The following is a 15,446-nucleotide window of genomic DNA, read 5'->3' as shown; positions in this document are numbered from 1 at the left end:
CATTAGTCTAGACCTTTACAGTCTGTGGTTTAGAGATGGGCCAGGGGTCTAGTCCTGACACTGCCATTTCCCAGCGAGGTGATTTTGGGCAAATCATTTCACCCCTCAAAGCCTTAGGATCCTCACTAAAGTGGATTCTTGCTTCTTACCTCACAGAGCCTGCTGAGAATGGGCTTTGCTTTTGCCAACTATAGGACACCATGTAATCCTGGGTTGCCATGACTGTGCTTCTCCTAAAAGGGGCAATTTACAGGAAGACTGATATTCTGTATCTGGGTGCTGGAACCATCTTCCACATTTCCAAGATAAAGCTAGCTAGGAAACAGCAACAAGCAGAGAGCTCAAACTATGGCAACATTTCTTGCAGCACCATGGGGTCATGTATAAATTCTCATTCCCAGTGCATACTAATGTAGTCCTGGATATTCATTCATAAGCAGACTATACAACAGGTTAGAACAAGGCAACATCAGCTAAACGCTGGGAAGGAGGATCTGACTACACCCCAAAGGAAACCGGCGTGACGAGCTGCACTGACTGCAGCCTTGCAGAGCTTGAGAAGACTCATTATGATGCTTCTGTCAGGATTTTGAGTCCTTCCCTGTTCCATTATCAGAGGGGTTCATGGGACTAGGATGGGTTTGCTTAAGTGGGTCAAACTGATGATGGCTTCAAGCTGTTTCCTCAGGACTGGTGGCAAGTAGTAAGGGGAGGGAACAGACCACAGCCGTGACACAGCAAGAGCCCTGCATAACTGTTCCACGGGTCCTGGTCCTGCCGGGAGCTTTTCTAGCACAAGTGGCTTTTTAAGTTAGTTATGAGTCAGCATAGCCCTAAAAAGGGCTGGAGTCACACATCAGCATGTTGAGGGGGGGGCCAAGCAGAACTCAAAGTACAGAGATTTTCATCCTTATATGTATCAAAATTGGGCTCTCTGGGCTGTGGCTTTTTCTAATGGTGCCTTAGTGGCTAAAGCAAAAGAAAACCAAATTAAGAGGGAGGTGTGTCTTTGGGGAGGTTTACACAGGACACAAGTTTGAGGGCGAGGCACAAGGGAAACTTCAGGGGACACAGCAGTCCGAGTCAGTGGAACTGTCTCAGTAAGGATGCGTGGCTTCAGACAAATGGAGGTCCTGAGAAAGGAGAGTCACTTTTGTTTCCCCAACAGTGTAACTGCCCATTAAGTGATCAGGAATTCCTAGGCGCTGGAGAGAAGGGTTATGGAGGGCAGGCAGTTATGCGCCCCCCACCCACCCTAAACACCAAGTAGGTGAACTTGTGATTGTCTAGCTGGGGATCTTAGGCTCATACAGTACAAGGGCAGATCCAGGCTTTGTGAGATCTGGGCTGCTCCCAGGACCCTGGAAGAGGCCAGAGCAAGTGAGGAGCTCTTGTGCTTAAACTTCATTACCTTCATGGTAAATTCATCTGAGGCTGGTTAGATGCTGGCACACCACAAAGAACTGCTCTATTTCACTTTCAGGCAAGGCTCAAGGGTCAAGCTCCACATCAACTGTTAACCCCTCATGGACATGACGAAGTTAGTCCTCCATAGCCAACCTGGAATACCAAGGATTAGATAGTAGATACCTGGGATTTAGATGAACAGGAAAAGGAAGTTCTGGGCTAGAATAGTAAATGAGGGTCCAGTCCCTCAAAGCTTGGCCTTTATACGCTACTGGGTGGTACTCATATGGCTTCCAGGCAAGTTTTATGAATCTCATTTGTCTAACAGGCATCTGAAGTATAACTTGCCAGAGACACCTAAGTGGTGTGTACTGGCCATTAGAACCTGGGGCTCATGTCTACTGACTCTGTGTTTTAAGGGTGTTCAGTGGGTAGGATTCAGAGATCCTGGGATGTGTTCTAATTTAAAAATATACCCCAGATAAGGCTCTGACAAGGATCCCATGCCTGGGCTTCATGCTCATTCCTGAAATTGGTTTACCTAGTGCCAAGTATGGTTTGCAAAAAAGGTCACAGTGCTCTTAACAGTCAAATTGCAAATTAATTAAACAGATTTAAAACTATGCTGTGGTTCATTACAAAGCTAAACCAATGCTGTGGTTCATTACAAAGCTAGCCATATTTCAGTAGAAAGGGGAATGACAGCTGTATATTCATGACTTACCTCAAAGCATGCTGCAAGAGAATGAACTACTTGTCATGCTTTGAAATCTCTGCATCAAAGGGGCTCTGGAAGCACAAAGCATCGTCACTTTTTCTCCTAGGGGTTGTCCCCTCGTATACCCAGCAGCGTACTTTACAGAAGACAAATTAACTGAAGGTTTTTCTTTTATTACATCTAAAGAGCTCTACATAAACAGGTAACATTCAATAGGTAAACAATTTTTTTTTTCCAATGCATGTAATAAATATTTTCACTTGGTACTTTTATACAAACTGACATTGGTCTACTATACATTTTTAAAAGCCATTTTACTGGTTTGGCATGCGGTATGGAAATTCTAAGAGAGAAAGTTTTAAGGCAATGAATCACAGATTTAAGTTCATGGAATTTATGGTAACTTTTATATCTGTTTATATACATTTTTCCCCTTTGTTAATTAAACAGTTAACAGCAGCACACTCTGGAACCACCAGCTAGTCTCCCTCCCTCTTTCTGAAATCTAAGCTTTGTGTTTTCTTTTAATTAAAAAAACAGAATCCAACATGTATTGAAAAAACAAAATTCTTACTAAAATCTTACTAAAATAATTTCAAATGTGCTTTAAAGTCCTAAAGATCTTGAAGTGTTTTATGTGTTTAAAATTGTTTAAAAACAATGTTCTTTCTACAATTAGTAATTTAAAATTGGGATATATTTCCATTCAGCTTCAGACATTTGACTCAAAGAAATATCTGCCAAGAAATCACATTTCTCAGAAGCTTAAGTATATCTTTTCTAAGTCAGTAATAGAGAATTGTGATAATGTCTAAATTAACAGGAGTAGAAAAATTTTAATGCTCAAAATAAATTAGTCAACCAAGCGTGGCATGGTTAAGGTCCAGATAGTTTTAAAAACGTGTTTAATAATGCCCACAAAGTAATTAAAAGCCACTTCAACCCTGCTAGTCAAACAGCTATTATACTAAAGGTGTGTGTGCGTATACACACACCCCCACAGTTCTGTACAGAAACACAAACATATGCACACCTATTATGAGTGACCAAGGCAAGGGGGATGGTGGTAACTCAACTAAAGATTCTGAGAATCGTCATTTGTCCACAGACAGCATGTCAGTGTTAGCATTGTGCCGGGGTAGGGGGTTGGGTGGGGAGGTAATGATAGTTGGCTAGGGAAAAAAGAAACAACTGTGCTTTAAAAAAGAAAAACTTACAAGATAAAGATGCAGTGCGTTACTCCACTAATAATTACTATGGATCATAAAAGTCTGATTGATTAACATCGGCCATGAGACCAACAGAGTAATAGCTACTACTACTGCAACATTTGAGAGAGTTAATAACTGAAGGGAACAAGCTGCTTCGAGTGGAATGAACTAAAATAAAAAGACAACTAAACGGGTGGTTGCTCCTGTGGAGACATGACCAAAACTACTAGACGGACATTTATTTCTCCCTGTTACCTGTTCTTCCCTTAGATTGGTATAACGCAAGACACTGAGGGAAAATGACTCTCTCCAAAACCGGGCTGAAGAAAGTAGAGGGACGGGTTTTCAACTGGATCATTCAAAGAGTTCGTAATTCAGCATCATACACAAAGTTATTGATCAGAATTCTGAGACCACTAACGACGACAAAAAAGAAAAAAACAAAACTATTCATTTTATCTCAGGAAGCTGAATTAATAGAAACATTTCCTATTACAATGTGAAATAAGAAGCAACTCCCTACAATTTAAGTAATTTCTATCCCAATCTGAATTAGACACAAATTATAATACTATTAGATATTAGCCTAAGTTAACATGGCAATGAGAGTTCTAAAGTGTTTACTCACCATAACACCAGATTCATTAAAAAACTTAACTATTTCCTGTTTTAACTGACAATGAATTTTTTTTTTATTGCAAGTTGTTTAGTGACTATAACTCAGCCATGTATGTGTGGAATACACATGCGTAGGGAAGACTATATAACTCACTTGTTATTCACACACACTTGTCTATAAATACATATATACACACACACATATACATATCAATACCAACTTGTTTTTCAAAATTCAAGTCAACAATTTGGTGGCAGAGAGATGCTGTAAAAACAGGTATTTTTAGATGCCACACAGCCATGTAAGCCATTCATTTTATCATACAATTGAAGACACAGCCATCTTGAATTCTAACTGGATTAAAGTAGGTCAGTTTGTTACCACTGCAAGGTTTAAAATATGACAATTTTATACACAAAGGTGGTCCTTCATCAACTCTGAGAACAACTCTGAGAATATTAACAGTTGTGATATAAAAATCCAGTTTGGAAAACTGGTAATCATTATGCCCCTTCTTTAGCTTTTCTGTTAAATCTGCTAAACCTTTCAATCAGATAAAAAATATTTTCGACACCTTCAGATATTACCTGAAGAACATTAATACCTTCTCTGACGAGGATTTTGGAACACAAGTAGAATCACTTTTTCCTTCCCTCCAACCCTCACTCATTTCCTGAAAAACAGTTTCCAATATATTTACATGTTCCATTATTAGTAAGGATAGATCAGACTAATCCATGAATTCTTAAAAAAATCTGACTTTCCTATGTCATGCTTGTATTTAAAAAGTGAAGAAAAAAAATAAACAAGATTACTAGGCTAAAAATAAGTACAGTCAGAACCAGAGAATGAAAATGAATAAGGATTAAGCCCATTTTGAATTTCAATTATTTATCAGATGATAGATTTCTACAGACGGACGTGTATGGTGCACTCTATTTTCTGAAGAGAATTTACTTTTAAGGATAATTGACTGTCTGTCTTTCTTTTTTTGAGGTGATGTAGCCTTACCTCTGTCAGCTGCACATGATACCCAACAGGGCTTTCTATGCTATTTTTACTTCCTACTTTGGTATGACGATCTTACAGGAAAATTTGTTACCCTGTGGCCAACATAGCAGGTGTTCACAGACTTGGTTTAAATACATAATACTGGCAATCCAAATTTAGAATAAAGAACTAGACTAAGCCTACTCCTTACCCAGACAGCTTTACTCCAATCTCTGAAACATATTCTCAGGGGGCATCTAGCAATTGAGAGAGAATATGTGATGGCGAACATGCAATTGGGACAGTTGATAAAGATGCTCATATGTGAATTCAAGACCTTCAAAGCACTTTGAAAGAAGCAGGCAACTGGTTTATCAACTGAATGCAAACTCGGGAGAAGGAACAGCAATGACAGAAAAACACACACAGACACACACACTGAACACACACACCTACAAGCTATGTCCTGAAAATACACAGGGAATGCAGAGCGACAGATGAGACTTATAACTTAAGGCTGAATAAAGTATGCACACACAGAGTATCCAAGTCTGTCATTTTTAGAAAATGGAAATTAAAACTATCCCCCCCGGCCCCCTCCCCACAACAAAGAAAAGCCCACAATTTAAAACTTCATACATGCAATTCCTTTTCTGTTATTGCAAATAAAATAATGCCATTGAAGTAAAATAAAACCAAAACCATAGGACAAACGATGAAAAAAAAATCTTCAGAATCCAGAAAAAATGAACCGAAGGTGGTTTGTGGGTACTTTTTTTTTCTTTTTCTTTTTTTTCTTTTCTTTCCTTTTTTTTTGTTTTTTTTACAAGGGTTTTTTTTTTTTTTTTCAGACAGGCAGTCTTAGATTTATATACAAAAGTAAAACTGAAAATATAGTTTTGTTCTCTGTACATTTCTTTTAATTTTTTCCCTAAAAAAAGGAAAAAAACCACGCTTGTGTACTTTTCTAAACAGAATAAGGTAAAACATAGCACAAAGTTCTCTTCTTTCTGCCAAGTTCCTTTAATCTGGGGTGGGGATGGGAGCAGCAGGGGCATGGGGATCAGTCCAATGAGATAATGTCTGGTATGATGCCAAAGATGGCTGCCGTGTCCGTGCTGCTCCTGTTCGCGACGGTGTGCCCATGGCTCTCTCTTAGGCTGTTGGAGGATACAAGGCTGCTGTTACTGCCACTACTGCTTCCGTTGGTGGTTGGCAGAGAAGTACTGCCTCCTGCACTTAACTGATCGAGAAACATCTGTGAGGAGGTATATGGAAAAAACCGAGACGAGTGTAAGAGGTCTTGATCATCTGAAACTGCTGCTGCTGCTGCAGCAAGGAGGGAGGTGTTATAGTGCTGAGGAGGAGAAAAAAAAGAAAATAAAGTTAATTATAGTCATAAATTAATACACTCTCTTCTCTCAGCAGAACAAAGTCCTAAATTTAACATATTCTAAGTACCTGGTGTTTCTGAAATATTCAGTAAAACATTTTGCAAAATCAAATTGTGTTATGTAATGATCACATCATTGACCTTTTTTATTTTAATTTTTATTAGCACATCACTGAGACATTTTTGTATCTGAAACTGGGGACGGGGATCAAAATATTGTTTTTTGTTTTAATCTGTACTGCAAGCAATTCTCATAATGCTATTCCTGAAGAGGCATATGCAGGAAAGAGGACAGGCTACTTCCCCTTCTGGAGATATCTGGCCAAGAAATTTGTCAGTCAATATGACCCACTGCCCTGTTTCTTTATAAAACAATACTGGGAACCAGACACTGTATTTAAAATATTCAGGCACAGTTGAAACAAAGGGACGTTTATTTAAAATTTTAAAACCTGAAGAATAACGAGTATAACAACTCTGAATTTTCTAAGGGAATTTATATTCTTTCTCTTGGCTACATATTATACTTTTAAGTATTTTAATGTAGAATTAAAAGAACAATATTTTTTTCATATAACATACCTGATTGTCTCCTGATAAGAAAGGAAAGAAATCTAACCCTGCAGAAGAAAAAATTATTTTAGTTGGGGGGGGAAAAAAAGAGCCTCCCAAATGCCCCAACACTACAAAAATAAAGACAATATCTTAAAAGCTAATTCTAAATTCATTTAGCATTTTATTTAAACAGGAAGAGTTGAGCTGAATGTTTTAGATGCCTCCCATCTCTAGATTACAAAGCCTGGAGTCCACGTTTCAGCAATGGTGTGCACTCCTGGCAACGCCATCGATGGGACTTGGGCCACTGCTGCCCCATTCAAATCCAAACACCAACCCCTTAAACTGACTCAGCACTTTTCACCAAATGCTCTCACTGACTCCCATGAAGTTACCTTTCAATCTAACCTACTCCACACAAGCACCTCATGAGGTATGCAATTATATTTGGTCTCATTTTGCGGATGAGAAAGTTTGAAGTTAAAAGATGTTAAGCAAGTTGTAAGACAGATTTTCTTCCTCAAATTCATTCACTTCCCACTGTCTGTACTGGATTCTAACTCAGAGACTAGAGTGACACGAGAGGGGAAGAGATCCGAGGGAGTGTCTGCTGGCATGGAGGACCAGCTCTCATCCCTGGCTGCAGGGCAGGCACTGTAAGCTGGCCCCTTCCAATTCACATTCTTGTCCACACTGCCCAGTGTGTAATGTGATGAAGAGCAAGTAAACCAACATGAATAAAATCCCTCATTATGATATCTAAACTTGAAGAAAAGTGCAACACACAGATGCAGATAAAAATATGACAACACAAACACTTTGGGGATACCTGCAAAGTGTGGCAGGTATCCCACTCCATTCTTCTTGCCTGGAAACTCCCATGGACAGAGGAGCCTGGCAGGCTATAGTCCATGGGGTCACAAGACTCGGACCCGACTTAGTGACTAAACCACCACGACTACCACCATCTACACTAGAACAGAGTATACCTTAAAGATCTGAAAATGTATAGAACTTCGGTTCTTGACAGTGAGTTTGGCAACGGGCAGTGAGAAACAGGGCTGCACTGACTAACAAAGTAGCTCCTAACCACCTACTGTGGCTATTTAAATTTACTAAGATGAAAGAAAACGAAAACCTGTTCTTTACTCACACTAGCCACATTTAAATGCTCAGTAACCACATGTAGCTTGGCAGCTACTGTACTGGCCAGATTACATCTCCCTAGTTGCAGAAAGTTCTCTTGGACAGAGCTGAAACAGGGTTTTTACAACATTCACTAAGAAGTCACTCAAATATCTCAGCTCCCAAAAATCCTTGCCAGTGACCCTGAATTTTACTGTAGAGAAGGGATGGACAGAAACTTCTATTTTGTGCTTTTGTATTATATTTTCTACAATGAGAAAATATGGCTTTCTGTAATTTAAAAAATGTTCTTAGATTATATGGCTAATATACAGATTATTAAATTATAAAGATACATGACAACAGTAATTCTTTTTGATAATATAAATGACTATTATGAACTCAAAATACATTGTAGAAATGATTATAATGACATTTCAAATCACTTTAAAAGAAGACACCGGGTTCACCAGAACAAAAATTAAAACTTTCCAATGTTTCAATTCTGCATTGTCTAAAAGATAATACAACATAGCTACCCATAATGTATGCTGCATTATAACCAGATTCAGGGAGCAAAAAATAATTTTCATAAATACAAAAATTCAAAGCAACATAAGCAACATACTGGAAATTATTCAAAAGCCACTTGTAGACTACTCTGAAGTACAAAAACCTAAAGATCATTCCTTTATTTTTACCACTGGTAGGGAAACACTGGCTACTGACGAAGGCACTAACAGGAAACAGAGTCTGTATTTATTTATGACCAGAGAATATATTCCTCCACCTTCCTAGATTCCAACCTCCTCTATCCCTGATCTTTCAATCTTTCTTAAACTTGCCCAGAAGAAGACTATATAGATCAAAGGCATTTATAATGCTATATGACAACACATAAGAATGGGTAACTCACCTTGTAAGTCATAAGGCATGGGTGTCATGTGGAAAGGATGTCTGTAGTCTTGGATGAGGGATGTGTTAATATAGCTTGTGTCTACAGCAGGGAGGCTTGGGGTGCGGGACACTGGAGATGCTTGATGTGGAAGACTTAGTATGCTAGAAGAAAAAAACGGTTTGCAAAATTTTCATGAGTCAGTTGAACTTGAGTTTAATAAAAGGGCAGAATCTCACAATGAGTCCCAGTTTATGTGCTGAAAATAAAAACAAAAGCAAAGCAATATATAATTTAGATTACCATGATCATTAGGAAATAATTTGTATACTTATTAGCAGCTTTCAGAGGCTATAAGGAAAAGAAATGGATGCAATGGTATCCAACATTCATAAATCACATGCTGTCTTTGGAACATCATCTATACTTTTAGAATGCAGGCCAAAGGCATAGTTGAGCCACTTCAATGAAATGTAAGTGAAAAGTACAGCAGACAAAATTCTAAAACCTTTAAAAAATAAGTACTAAGGTGTTGGCAAGTAAAAAGAATAGGTAAATCCTTGCAAAGAAAACACATCGAACAAGACTAGGGGAATGAAGAAGCAATCTGAGCAGTGAAGAGTTAACAGCTGGCCCTCAGACTTGTAAGATTTATGAGAATAAAAACTAGGTACTCTTTATCTTGGAATACCTAATGCCCAGCACAGTCACGAGGAACGCTGTTTGCATAAAAGGTCTGCTGAATGAACGAAGGCTGCAAGACAAGGAGTAGAGATCCTCCAAAATGAACAGGTGATGGAGCGTTTTTAAAGGGAGGATAGTATAAATGGAAAAAGAAAAAAGAACAAAGAGAGGGATTCTGGGAGAATAGAGGGAAATGTTTAAGTAGCTGAGTAGTTAAATACTTTTTTTCTTTACCAAAAATTAATGAAAAGCAAAAAGGAGGCAGTAATAAAGGAAAAAGAAAAGGCAGAATTAAAATGATTTTGAAATGAAAAAGGATTCTCATAGTCCTGTGTGAAATCATAAGGGCCATATTGCTATCCCAAGCATGTAAGAGGCAACAGATATGTTACAGAAAACAGAGAGACAGACAGAGGCTGTCTTTTGCATTTAAAAGTTCATGTAAAGCGCTGGGGGGTATGGAGATGCAATTTCAGTGGTAGAGAATCTCTCTAAAGATGCCAAGCAAGGCTGGGTTTCCAGGAACAGTGTTCTAGTTATGATGTGCTACCTTGTTTTTATGAATGGGATATGAAGTATAAAATATACTCTCATCCACCTCATAAAATTGTTTTGTCTAATGGAAACTTAATTAAACTTCTTACATCTACGGAAAGTACCATTTTCCATTAGCTATTTCCTCTGACAATACTCAAGGGATTATAAAGGATTACAAGAGAGACAAAAGCAGTTGAAACGCTAGTCTTTGAAAAACATCTTGGTATACCAAAGAGCAAAGGAAATTTCTGGAGGAATACCAAACACTCAGTGGCTGAAGACAGCAAAATATTTTACATTTACTAATGTTTGCTTCTTTCTATTTCCTGGCTGGCTCTTTTATCTTCCAATTTTGTGATAATATTCTAAAATGATTTCCACCTTCACACTGCACAATAACAAATCCAATATGTTGGGTTTAGGTTTCTATTTATAGGCTAGTCATTACTGAAAAATGGTCACTGGTATTGAATATGGTGTTATCCTTCTAAAAAAAAATCATAAGCTTTCAGGTTGCTTGTTTTTAAATCTGAAAATAGAGAAAGGTTTGGCATTTGCAAATACTCTATCTGGGTTCAATTAGTCACTGGGAAGCTCAAGAAGTAGTTAATGCATCTAATGTAATTTCCCAGACATAATAAACAAGCTATTTTTGGAGAAACAGCACAGCAAAAATTCAAAGAAGAAATATTAGATTTCTAAACACTCAAAATATTTCCTTTAAGGAAAAATGTTTACATATATATGACTACTATCAATATCCGAAAGAGTAGAACTTATATATATATATAAAATGATGTACTTAATCCACGAAATATTTATACATCCAGATTTATGAAATAAATTTTAATAGTGCTATAATGGCATTTAACGTAATAAAATAATAATGTGTTTTTGGTCATACTGGAGGGCTACGGTCCATGCATTCGCAAAGAGTCGGATATGACTGAGCAACTGAGCACATGTTAAATATAGTATAGTCACACCATTTAAAAATATGTATTTAAGTATAAATTAGCCCACCAGGCTCCTCTGTCCATGGAATTCTCCAGGCAAGACTACTGGAGTAGGCTGCCATTCCCTTCTCCAGGGGATCTTCTGACCCAGGGACTGAACCCTGGTCTCCTGCACTGTAGGCATCTTAGCCACCAGGGAAGCCCCGTAAGTATATATATTAAATATAAAATCTAAAATAAAATCTTAGAATCAAAATTCAACAGGTATTTGTTCTAACTATGCTGCTTTTGGTAATCTGACTCCCCACAACACCCCCAGATTTTAAAAAGAAGCTGGTGTAATAACAAGGTCAGGCTTGTTGGATAACAGCTGTCAAGGTAGGCTGCAGCAGAGGTGAATGTTTATAAAGTAGAATATAAAGTAGAATTAGTGTTTAAATACCCATTTCATTTAGAATAATGATACTGCTTTTAATATCTTTATTCCCATCTGTATGATGAGATAAGCTACTCTAGAGAAACATCAACCTGTGTAACATGTTTGGTTGTATTATAAAGATTCCTGAAATAGCCCAAGTCCTCTAACAAGAGAGGAGCTACATTTATCACAATTGTACTCTTTTAATGTTGAAACTTCAACTTTCATGTAACTACAAATATACTTAAATAGAAGATCTTTTTATTTCATCAAACAATATCAAGCCTGAAAATAATCTGACTGCAAGCATCAAAGTACCTGTTCTTGGTCTGGTGTTAGCTTTCCCTCTTAAACCTTGAAATCTGTATCAATGCTTTCTGCAGACTTTCCTCCTCTCACTTAAATTCTTCCTTCAGGCACTAGTTTGTTGGAATATTTTCTAAATAGCTCCTATTCAATTACATCACGCCACATAACTCTCCTGACACATACCTAAAAGGGGTCACATCTATTCTAGATTCACCTTTTGTGTGCTACAACTGTGCCTCAGCAACACAAGACGCCCTTTGCTGAGAATCTCCGACGTGTCTCAAGAGACTAACAGTCTTTTAAGAGCATGGCTACAGGGTCCGCTACTTATTTTACCATCCTCTTCAAAATGTTAAACTCTTTAAGGTTGGGCCTGTACTAACTCACTGTATTACCACTTACGTTTAGCACAGGGTGTTTTACATAACGCAGATAATAATGTTTCATGAAGTGAACTGAGGCATAACCAAGGTACATTATTATTGACGTGAGACTAATGGAAGTATGGGAAATGAGCCTGCAAAACAGAAAGTTCTGTGTACTGCAGCGTAAGTCTTGGACAACTTTTGTTGCCAGTCTTGCACATTCTGAGGCAGGTTTAAAGCATTTACCTGATACTTCTCTGGGGTCGCAAAGAGTCGGACACGACTGAGCGACTTCACTTTCACTTCTCTGCTTTCTGCTTAACACACTCAAATTAGGGTTAATTTCACAGCATACACTTTTTAGTTTGAGTAAATATTTAAAATCCTATGACCAGCATTAGGATCACCTGAGAACTCATTAAGGCTCAGACGGTAAAAAAAAATCTGCCTGCAATGCAGGAGACCCAAGCTCAATCCTAAACATTTTCTGTTCCTATTCCTGAATCAGACATGGGGGGACAGGAGAACAATGTGTTTTAATAAGCCCTTCAGGTGATTCTGATGCATACTCAAGTTTGAGAAACACTGTATTAGAACCATCTTTTGGTATGATGAATATCATACCCAAGTGACCACTTTAATGCATTATTCCAGCCCCTTAAGAAAAGCAAGAGTTCCAGAAAAATATCTATTTCTGCTTTATTGACTATGCCAAAGCCTTTGACTGTGTGGATCACAATAAACTGTGGAAAATTCTGAAAGAGATGGGAATACCAGACCACCTGACCTGCCTCTTGAGAAATCTGTATGCAGGTCAGGAAGCAACAGTTAGAACTGGACATGGAACAACCGACTGGTTCCAAATAGGAAAAGGAGTATGTCAAGGCTGTATATTGTCACTCTACTTATTTAACTTATATGCAGAGAAACGCTGGGCTGCAGGTAGCATAAGCTGGAATCAAGATTGCCGGGAGAAATATCAATAGCCTCAGATATGCAGATGACACCACCCTTATGGCAGAAAGTGAAGAACTAAAGAGCCTCATGATGAAAGTGAAAGAGGAGAGTGAAGAAGTTGGCTTAAAGCTCAACATTCAGAAAACTAAAATCATGGCCTCTGGTCCCATCACTTCTTGGCAAATAGATGGGAAAACAGTGGAAACAGTGGCTGACTTTATTTTTCTGGGATCCAAAATCACTGCAGATGGTGATTGCAGCCATGCAATTAAAAGACGCTTTCTCCTTGGAAGGAAAGTTATGATCAACCTAGACAGCATATTAAAAAACAGAGACATTACTTTGTCAACAAAAGTTTGTCTAGTCAAGGCTATGGTTTTTCCAGTGGTCACGTATGAATGTAAGAGTTGGACTGCGGAGAAAGCTGAGCGCCGAAGAATTGATGCTTTTGAACTGTGGTGTTGGAGAACTTGAGAGTCCCCTGGACTGCCAGCAGATCCAACCAGTCCATCCTAAAGGAGATCAGTCCTGGGTCTTCATTGGTAGGACTGATGTTGAGGCTCAAACTCCAATACTTTGGCCACCTGATGTGAAGAGGTGACTCATTGGAAAAGACCCTGATGCTGGGAAAGATTGAGGGCAGGAGAAGGGGACGACAGAGGATGAGATGGTTGGATGGCATCACTGGCTCAAAGGACATGGGTTTGGGTGAATTCCGGGAGTTGGTGATGGACAGGGAGGCCTGGCATGCTGCAGTTCATGGGGTCGCAAAGAGTCGGACACGACTGAGCAACTGAAGTGAACTGAAGAAATACACTGAGAACAATCCAACTCATTCTCTGTACTGTTTTACAATGGTGCATAACCATTTTATTTGGCAGATCTTTTAATCCTATTTTCAAAATTAACTTTCACAATGACTTTTTTTAAAAAAAGATCTCGGCACTTACCCTTTATTATTTAGTGGCGATGTGGGAGATAGGGAAGGACAGGTTCTCTTGGCAGATGGTTCTTCCTCTTCTTCATCTGATGAACTGTCTATGGTTAGATCAATCACCTCTACTTTCTTACTTTTATTTGAAGACTGGTGATGAGAAGCCACTTGGTGCTCTAATGTGGAGCTTAAGCATCCTAGGAGGGAATAATCGAAACACAAGGCAAAAAAAGTTCTGTGATATCTCTTTTTTTCCCTCAGCCTATGGATTAGTCTGTCAGTTATAGTTTTGACTGTATCAGTTATAGTTATACTGCTGGGGCCTAAGAAGAAAAAAGCAATCATGGCTCTGCTCCTCTAAGCTCAAGACTACTAGTATAGATTGTCAAGGATTTCTTTTTTTTTTTTTTTTTAATAATTCTGAGTTAGAGAATCAAAATGTTACGTCCGCCTCACAGTAAAAACAGTCTGAGAGCAAATTCACGTGTTACACATTTACCTGTACATTACCTGATACACTGAGAAATGTTATGGTAATACTTTAGCTTTCTTACAGCAAAAACATACTAGAAGCCAGAGAAAAAATGCAAATGAAAAAAGAACATTCACTAACCTATATCAAGTCTGTTAAAAATTTAAAAGGATACCATTTCAAAAGCATGACTTTACCAAAAAAAAAGCTTATTAAATTATGTTACTCTTGAAACCTCATACACAAAAATTTAAAAGCTTGCAAAAGGTGAATTTAAAAAGAGCTTCACTACTTCTGAACATTTTTAATAAGAGTTATTGTGTTATCCATAAATTATTGAATATTCTTTAAAAAAGTTGAGTTTTAATATTGAAAACCAGGCTTTAAAAGAGCAAGGAGACTGCATCATCCCTTTGGAAAACTAACACTCACCATCAACTCCATTGAAAGAGGCAGAAACTTCCTGTACTTCCTTTTTTGATCTCATAGGTGCCCAAGAGCCGTCCTCCTTAAACTGTATTTCATCACAATCTGTACAGTACTTTAGGATTTCCATAAACAAGCTATAAAAAACAATTTGTCCTTTGAATATCACATTCTAAATTAAGACCTATTAGAATTACTGTTCAAAAAACATTCAGACCTATTTTTTGTACAAGTATAAATGAGAAAGTACAAGGTATTATTTGTTCTTAAAATCTAGTTGGTTAAATAGGAAAAGTTACTTATATTATGGTAGGTTTATGCAAGAAAATATTACATAACTGAAAAATGAGGTTTCCAGAGATTTAAAAAAACATAGCATGAGGGGGGGTGGTGAATGTTCACAGTAAGTGGGAAGAGGACAAAGAAAGAAAACTCTGTATTTCAAAAACAAAATTCTGTGTGTGAGTGGTATATA

At 38.0% G+C, this 15,446-nt stretch overlaps 1 protein-coding gene across 3 annotated transcripts in view; it reads right to left on the bottom strand.

Annotated features, from left to right (window-relative positions):
* Positions 1 to 2,277: 2,277 nt before the first annotated feature.
* The window catches only part of PIAS1 (protein inhibitor of activated STAT 1), a 128,169-nt gene continuing 115,000 nt past the window's right edge, over positions 2,278 to 15,446 (bottom strand). For all 3 annotated transcript variants that reach the window (XM_055536818.1, XM_055536817.1, XM_055536816.1), the window contains exons 10-14: positions 14,978 to 15,108; positions 14,090 to 14,270; positions 8,935 to 9,077; positions 6,921 to 6,958; positions 2,278 to 6,302 (exon numbers count right to left, since the gene is read on the bottom strand). In XM_055536818.1, the coding sequence (XP_055392793.1) occupies positions 6,009 to 6,302; positions 6,921 to 6,958; positions 8,935 to 9,077; positions 14,090 to 14,270; positions 14,978 to 15,108 (787 nt within the window). In that variant the 3' untranslated portion in view covers positions 2,278 to 6,008. The remainder of the gene's footprint in view (positions 6,303 to 6,920; positions 6,959 to 8,934; positions 9,078 to 14,089; positions 14,271 to 14,977; positions 15,109 to 15,446) is intronic.

The sequence above is a fragment of the Bubalus kerabau genome, chromosome 10 (assembly GCF_029407905.1).
Source record: "Bubalus kerabau isolate K-KA32 ecotype Philippines breed swamp buffalo chromosome 10, PCC_UOA_SB_1v2, whole genome shotgun sequence".
Lineage (NCBI taxonomy): Eukaryota > Metazoa > Chordata > Mammalia > Artiodactyla > Bovidae > Bubalus > Bubalus kerabau.
The sequence above is the reverse complement of the archived record's forward strand: the minus strand, read 5'-3'. Positions and strand labels throughout refer to the sequence as shown.